The sequence below is a fragment of the Astatotilapia calliptera genome, chromosome 18, assembly GCF_964374335.1.
Source record: "Astatotilapia calliptera chromosome 18, fAstCal68.1, whole genome shotgun sequence".
In the NCBI taxonomy this organism is placed as follows: Eukaryota; Metazoa; Chordata; class Actinopteri; order Cichliformes; family Cichlidae; genus Astatotilapia; species Astatotilapia calliptera.
The window spans coordinates 36,863,568-36,872,285 of NC_137439.1; the positions used below are offsets into that span (position 1 = coordinate 36,863,568).

An 8,718-nucleotide genomic window follows, 5' to 3' on the forward strand; every position below is an offset into this window, starting at 1 on the left:
CCATAAAGCAGAAAGCCTCAAAAGGCTGTTCATCAAAGACCGTCCGGATTTCTCGACACGCTCCGACGGCTCTGCTCGTCCCATCACTAACAACTATCCTGCTGTTGTGATAAAAGCAGAATACAAACTCATTTTCAAATGTGTGAGCAAAACAACTACAGTAGTTTTATATGTATAAAAGGATTCAACAGAAGCAGAAAAGACAAGTGTTCAGCTTCGGCTCTTTATTCTTTTGTTGTTTCAAATATACAAAGAATCAACGTAAGAAGAACAGCCACGAATCAGGCTGAACCAAACACAGTTTTGGCATGAGCAGAAAAAAAAAAAAAGTGGACAAACATCTTGAGAAAGTTGAGGGTAAACAGGAATATTTCCTCTGGATGAGTCCGACTCTACCAGAGGAAAAGGGGAAAGATGCAGAGAAGACAGCGCGAATGGTGCGAGAGCCAGCAGAGCAGCCGGGGAGCTGTTTAAAGGAGGAGCTGTGGAGCTGCTTTGCGTCTGAGTGAGAGGTCTCTTTGCAGGGATGCCAAACAGATTGTGTGAGGTGCCAGCACCTTGCCGCCTGACTGACACCCAGCACTTTGAAATCCTAGAAATGTGTGTGAAATCCAGAAAGTAGAAAAAAAAGTAGAAAGAAGAGCAGTTGGAAAAAAAGTCCTATATAAAGACAGAAGCTCAGAAACACAATCAGCTGTGGCGTGTGACTGGACGCTGCAGGTTCGGCGACCATCAGACCGTCTTCCTCGCAGTCAGGACTCTCACGATAGAGCCAACTCCTCCCACTGCCAGGGCCTGGGGACGCACAGAAAAGAAACGTCCATAAACTTTTCTCTGCATTATGATTTGAGGGAATCGTCTGTGATTGTGATCAAAGCTCTGGCTTTGTGAACGTGGCACTAACCACTTAATGGAAACTGGTTTCGATTTCAGCACAATTTCCACTCTAAGATTGTATTAGCTTAATTAACAGAAAGCACTGACCTTTTCATGCCACTGCAGGAGTACAGCACTACTGTTGTCAGAGGGCTTCTCAAAGCCTCTGTAGATGTATTTCATGAGCAGATCCACTCCTGCTTTGTCCAGAGAGCCCACAGCCTTCTCTATGTCACTGCTCTTGAAGCTGCTCAACACTTTGACCACCAGCTGCTCTGCTCGCTCCTATGCACCAACACACATAAAGAGGGGGAGGATACTGCATATTAAAAAGCAGGTACCTAAATGAACACTTTCCATCAAGACATCTGAGCTCCCACATCATTTCAATTCAATTTTATTTATACAGCCACAATTCACAGCAGTTGTCTCAAGGTACTTTATATTGCAAGGTAAAGACCCTACAATAATACAAAGAAAACAGCAAGCACTGTGAGGAGACTGGGAATGAAAAACTCCCTTTTAGCAGGAAGATGACTCCAGCAGAATCCCACTCAGGGAGGGCTGGGGAGGAAGACAGAAAAAAGAAACGCTGTGGAAGAAGAGCCAGAGATTAGGGGTGGGTTTTATTCATCGATGCATCGATTAAAATCGATTCTGGCTTGGATAACGTGATATCGATTCATTAAAATCCTGAATCGATTTTTTAATATAAATGTATTTTGCCCAAAATTCCAGAATCTCTGGTGAAACGTCACAAAATTTTGACAACCACCAAACAGCTAAGACAGTGAATGAGAGCAGGAACACGGCTTCTGCACATAGACGTAAACACAAAGCGTGGAGCAGAATCGGTGAGATGTCGCCTTTCTCACAGTCGGGGCTGAAAGCCGACAGCTCGCTGATTCTGATGTTTCGGCGGGTCGAGCTTTGCGTTCACGCCCTTTTTGCGCCGATTCTGAAGCTGTTAGTTTGATCTCTCTCCAAACAACATTGACCGAACCAGCAGCAAAAGCAGATCCAAACTACGCTTCACATAAACATCGTCATGAATTCACTCAGACTTTTGCTGTTTTGCTTCCACCAGGATAAAAATCACACTTCATGCACAGCTCTCTCTCTCTCTCTCTCTCTCTCCCTCTCTCTCTCTCTCTCCCTCTCTCTCTCCCTCTCCCTCTCTCTCTGTACTTCAACAACAGTTTCCCGTCTAAAAATCTGTTTTCTGCATTATTCGCTTGCTTGTTACGCACAAGTCTACCGTTGTTTACAGGCTGTCGGCCGATGTTGTTTTTACTTACTTCTGAAAAGAAAACCTAATTTCTGCTGTTCAACAGGCTTCTGAACAAATGTAAACTTTTTAAAATTATACAAAATGCCTGTTAGCCGTGTCTCTAATAAAACCGCTGTAACTTCAGAGGTAACGTTCATATGCTGATTAATGGTTTTCTTTCATTTTTGATGTACTGCAGAATATTTTTATAAAATCCAGAACAGGAAAATCACCTTCATGTTTTTCTGTGTTTTATCTTCAGCGACTTTGACACAAAGGCCTCTGCTGTGATGCTCACACCTTTGATAAAGTCTGGAAAGTGTCAGCTTCCTTTTTATAGATACAAAAATATGTAAATGTACTGATCTGAATTATATTATTTCTGACTGTCAAAATTTCCCAGATTCAAATCGAATCGAAGATCAAATCGATTCAGGACCTTGTGAATCGGAATCGAATCGATTCTAGAAATCAGTGACGATACCCAGCCCTACCAGAGATGAATAATATCTCATGTGCAGAGTGATGTATAAACATATAGTCAGTGCACAGTCAACACTCAGTGCATCACGGGAAGCCGAAACCTACTGCAGGGTAACCAAGGGAGGATTTAGGTTCATTTGATCCAGCCCCAACTGCATGCTTTATCAAAGAGGAAACCTTTAATTTCAATGTGGAGGGGTAGCAGCTCTACTCTGAGCCTATCTCTAAGACAGAGACAAGAAGAGGACCCCAGGACTACAGGCCTGACATCCCACGTCATGAAGACCCTGGAAAGACTCATCCTGGACCAGCTCCGACCCATACTCAGACCACGTCAGGGATCCTCTTCAGTTTGCTTACCAGCCCCTTCTCGGAGCTGAGGATGTCATCATCTATCTGCTCAATCGCGTCTGCACCCATCTAGACACGTTGGCGAGCATTGTGAGGGTCATGTTTTTGACTTTTCCAGTGCTTTCAACACCATCAGGCCGACCCTCTTGGGTGATAAGCTTACAGCGATGCAGGTGGATGCTTCTCTGGTGTCCTGGATTGTTGATTACCTGACAGGAAGACCACAATATGTGTGTGTCTGACAAGGTGATCAGCAACACAGGAACACCACAGGGGACCGTCCTTCCCCCTTCCTCCTCACCCTGTACACCACACACTTCAGCCACTGCACAGAGACCTCCATCTTCAGAAGTTTCCTGATGACTCTGCGGTGGTTGGATGCATCAGCAGGGATGATGAGTCAGAGTAGCCAGAGGGCTGTGATGTGAGCAGAATCATCTGCAGCTTAGTGTGGCAAAGACCAAAGAACTGATTGTGGACTTTAGGAGGACCAGGAAACCTGTGACACCTGTTTCAATCCATGTGGACTATAAATACCTCGGAGTACACATAGATAATAAACTGGACTGGGTTAAAAACACCACTGTACTCTACAGGAAGGGCCAGAGTCGTCTCTAAGGTCCTTCAACATTGGTCAGACAATGCTCAGGATTTTCTATGAGTCTGTTGTGGCCAGTGCTATCCTCTATGGTGTTGCATGCTGGGGCAGCAGGTTTAGGGTTGACTCCCTTAAGGTGGTACCTGAGAGGCAGCTATCATCCAAGATGAAGACAATGCTGGATTATACCTCCCACTCACTCCATGATGTGCTGGCTAGTCACAGGAGCACGCTCAGTGAGAGACTAAGATTACCCACAATGCACCACTGAACAACACAGGAAATCATTTCTGCCTGTGGCCATCTCCCTGTACAACTCCTCCATCTAATGCACAGTACAGACTGCAATAGCTACACACTGTTGCACAAGTGACAAAGTTCACAGGTTAAATGTCCCTCATATATTCTTGATATTTATAATTGAGCTATTTGTATATATTAGAGCTATTTCTTATATTTCTAAACTTTGTAACATATTGTATCATGTAATTAGTTTAGTCTATTACTGTTACTGTCTTGGAGCAACTGTAACCCACGTAAAGTATTTCGATTGTTTAATATGTGCATTGAAGGACATGTCCTGGTCAAAAATGACTCCAAGGTTCCTCACAGTGTTACTGGAGGCCAAGGTAATGCCATCCAGAGTAAGAATCTGCTTAGATACCATATTTCATGTTACCCGTCTTATCTGTCTTCATGGATAGATAAAGCTGGGTATCATTTATGTCTTCTAATGATGCTGCCTAAGGGAAGCATGTATAATGTAAACAGAATTGGTCCTAGCACTGAACCCTGTGGAACTCCATAATTAACCTCAGTGTGTGAAGAGGACTCTCCATTTACATGCACAAACTGGAGTCTATTAGATAGATATGATACAAACCACTGCAGCACAGTACCTGTAATACCTACAGCATGTTCTAATCGCTCTAATAGGATATTATGGTCGACAGTATCGAACGCTGCACTGAGGTCTAGCAGGACAAGCACAGAGATGAGTCCACTGTCAGAGGCCATAAGAAGATCATTTGTAACCTTCACTAAAGCTGTTTCTGTGCTTTTTCTGTGTTTTTGAAAAAAATTGCAATAAAAAGAGGTTTGAGATGATCCTATAACTAGCTAAGACAGCTGGGTCAAGTGATGGCTTTTTAAATAACAGTTGAGGGCCTGTGGTACATAGCTGATTGATAGAGAGACTACGCTTGCTCCTCACCATCAACCAACCATCCTGTTTTTCCGGCTGCTAGGGACAACCTGCTGGGGAAGAGCTAATGGTAGCTATGCTACCTTTGGTCACACTGACTACAAGGGCCTGGCTAGTATTATGTGTGAGGTTAAAATATTTTGTTCTTCATAAAGTTTTGTTAAGTCAAATTATTTAGATAAGAAATATTATTAAATAGCAGGTGTATATAATGCTCTGATGGTCTGTTAAGTATATATACTTAAGTCAGGTCCAAGCAAGGAAACTAACCAAATTAAACCAATTCTGCCAAGAAGAGTTTCCAATCAGTCCAGAATTATGCCAGAAGCTTATTGATGGCTACCAAAAGCATGTTGTCAAGGTGCAACCAAAATATGTTAACCAAATATTAGTGGGGGTATATGTATATAAGCAGCATGGGGGTACAGTGGTTAGGACTTTTGCTTCACAGCAAGAAGGTCAATTCAATCCCAGGTCCTGGGTTTGAATCGACCATTTGGCCAGAGCCTTTCTACTTTGAGTTTACATGCTCTCCCCATGTCAGTGTGGGCTACCTCTGGCTTCCTCCCATAGTCCAAAGACTAACTGGTGACGCTAAACTGACTATAGGTGTGAAAGTCTCCCTGTGTTAGCCCTGACTGACAGCCTGTCCGGGCTGTGCCCCATCTCTTGCCCCATGGCAGCTGAGACAGGCTGTAACTCCTAAGCAGTTAATGGAGCTTTTCTATGAAAACCTTTTAATTAAAACTGAAGCGTTACTCTTGGATTATGTTTCATTTAAATCTCTTAGGAAAACATAAAGAACCACATTCAGAGAAGTTAAATGCCACTGTGGAGTATCGCAGCTGTCGGCTGGCCCGCGCGATCTGATATCGTCGTGTTGGTGTTGTTCCCAGATCAACATAGTAAATGTTGTTCCAGGATCAACATTGCAAGTGACCAATCAGAATGTTGTGACGTCATACTTTTGCGACTTCGGGAAAAACCGCCGTAAAACAAAAAAACTGTACTTAAGCTGCGAGAAACCGCCTCTGTCCGCCGATCAACGGACCCTAACCCTTTAATAAACGCTAAGCTGAATTGATATTGTCCTTGCAACATTGGAATTTCATAAATGCACGAATGGCTTGGCGCGCAAAAGAATAACGTCACAACAATGTGACTGGTCACTTGCAATGTTGAACCTGGAACAACAATTTCATGATGATCTGGGAACAACACCAACACGACGATATCAGATCATCCTGGCTGGCCCTTCCTGAGCCTGGTTCTGATGGAGGCTTCTTCCTTTAAAAGGGAGTTTTTTTATTCCCACTGTCACCAAGTGCTTGCTCTCTTTATTGTTGTCTTGATTCTTTACCTTACGATATAAAGCATCGTGAGGAGGCTGTTGTTGTGATTTGGTAGTGTATAAATGAAACTGAAGTGAATTGAAAATAAATGTAGAGAGTCAGGTTGAATAAAAACACGGATACCTTGGCATTCTGGTTCTTGGTGTTGATTGGAGGATTCTTTAGGACAGCACTGAGAGCTCCATTCAGATTCCCCTTACAAAATATCAGTCAAGGACAACACAGAGATGGAGATACACGACCTGTGCTTCCTGTTTTAAATGAATACACATATAGTATACACTATAGACACTATAAAGTGCAACTACAAAACAAGGAGTAAACTGTTTCTAAAGCAAACAGCAGGTTTCATTACAAATAACATTAAAAAAAAAAAGACTTCTGTGACTAAATTTTACAACTAGGCACACAAAGTCAAGAGTCAGAGTAGGGCTGCCACGATTCGTCGACTATCAAAATCATTGACGACTAATTTAATAGTCGACGTGTCGTTTGAAGCTTTGCAAGATCCTGAAAGACGCAGGAATAAGTAGCAGGATTTAAGAGTGTAATAACGGACTGAAACAGAAGATGGCAGCACTGCATCTACAAGGATGCCAGCTGCCGTTAAACCCCGAAGAAAAATTAGTCTCCGGTATCGTAGCTGTGTCCAAATTCAGAGGCTGCATTTGTTACAGCGACGCGACAAAGGCTGTCCAAACTCGAAGACTTCTCCAAATGCGTCCTTAATTTCCCCAGATTTGAAGGATGGGTCGGGTGTATCCTTCATGACCCAACCTATCCCAGAATTCATAGCGCAGCCCAGCCAATTACAGTTTCCAACGATGGCGGCAGCTACTTAGTTTTAATATTACTCTTTCTGGGTCACAAAATAAAGTTTTCAGATATTTTCAGGCGAGAATGCAGCTGTGTAAACCTCAAATATCTGGTCGATTTATCAAGACATCACATATTTACAAAAGTGCTCCGATGTTTTCGGAGATGTGCTGGCCGGGAGGTCAAGGTTCAACTCCTGGCACATCGTTCTCAAACCCCCCGCGGTCTTTCGCTACTCAGGTTAAACATGATATAAAAGTCACTTAGATAACTTAAAAATGTTATTGTTTGGCTTTTTTCAGCGTTTTGTTTGTTCCTCAGTAAATCGGTTTGGCTGAGATTAAAGTTACAGTTTTCACACAGTTGAATAAACGTCAAGCAGAAAATTGATTAAAAAGAAGTGTGAGATGATAGAGAGTTTACTCCAGTGTGCTGTTATATTTTAGATATGAAGTAGCAGACGGCTGAGTTTCCACTGAGACAATCTGCAAATTTCATTAAAAGTGTAATTAAAATATCACCTTGTCTTTATTTTTAGTTAGCACATACCTGAAACACTTCAAGCTGTAAGCTAATGATAGTTATATCAGAGCAGATGCTGCTGGTGCAATAAGCTGTACGTTTCACGTCCAGTGGATGATGATCTGATTGGTCGACTCTCACAATAATCGTGTGTGGCAGCCCTAATTCAGAGTAAAAGGACTACTCTATGGTGCTCCATAAACGACAGCGGTAAAGTAGAGGCAGCGAGTCCTCCTGCACAGCTCCTCAGCCTGCTCTCTATGCAGCCGAGCTCACCTTAAAGCACTGCTGTTGGTTTCATCGAGGCCTTTAAAGGCGCGGAAAGCTGCAGGTGAAAGAAACACAGTCGAACAGCAGCTCTTTAGCGTGAATACATGACAATTCTGATAATACACACAGTCCGACACACGGACAAAGAATGGGGCTGAAACATTTCCTTAAAAAGGAAAAAGTCACAGAGAACCACACCCTCCTGTGACTGACACCCGGAAGTCAGGTTTCACAGGCTCCTATGAAACAAACTGCACACAGGATGTCACAGAAACGTCAACTTTATGTCACTGTAAATACCCGGAACATTATTTTAACCATATAAAAACGGGTACCGAGAAGCACCGATACTGGACCGATACTCCGCCCTTCAAACAGCGGAGCTGTCCACATACACGCATCACTGTTCGCCGTGCCGTCAGCAGAACAGCCGCCAACTTAAAGGATATTGTCTGAGCAGAGAGTCCACTTCGGCCTCGTCCGGACCGCCCTGATTCTCTCCTCCCTCTTCCTCGTCCACGAACTTGTTCTCGTCGTATTCATCGACATCTACTTTCCTGAAGCGGTCGGACACCGTGTTCTTAGACATCCTGTACACGACAACAAAGATCGGCTAAAGGAAAAGACAAAGCTCTAAGGACAGCACACGCCACGAAACTCTGCTGTCCACTTCGCAGCCCCGCAGGTCCACTTCCTCACCTCCTCACTTCCTCACTTTCTTTCTACTTCTTCCTCATGTTCGGGCCAAACAAAAAACCCCAAACTGGCGCAGTGCTGCCTCCAACTGGTACGGAGTTTACAGAACATTTTATAATATTTGCAATACAAACTCATATGAAGAAACGAGAACATCGTGAGCAAACTCATTTTTTATGCAATCTATATTACATGTCAAGTGAATTCTTTTTGTTTTAATTTGATGACTATGATTCATTTCATGAAAGTCCAAAAGGTATTTCTGAAATGTATTTATAAG

At 43.1% G+C, this 8,718-nt stretch overlaps 1 protein-coding gene across 1 annotated transcript; it reads right to left on the minus strand.

The window, feature by feature from the left end:
- Positions 1-209: 209 nt before the first annotated feature.
- On the minus strand, positions 210-8,495 carry LOC113011029 (actin-related protein 2/3 complex subunit 5-A-like). The gene is made up of 4 exons (XM_026150404.2): positions 8,192-8,495; positions 6,258-6,330; positions 985-1,161; positions 210-795 (listed from the first exon to the last, which is right to left on the minus strand). Exons 1-4 carry the CDS (start codon positions 8,329-8,331, stop codon positions 733-735), a joined length of 453 nt encoding a protein of 150 aa, XP_026006189.1. The 5' UTR covers positions 8,332-8,495; the 3' UTR covers positions 210-732.
- Positions 8,496-8,718: the final 223 nt, after the last annotated feature.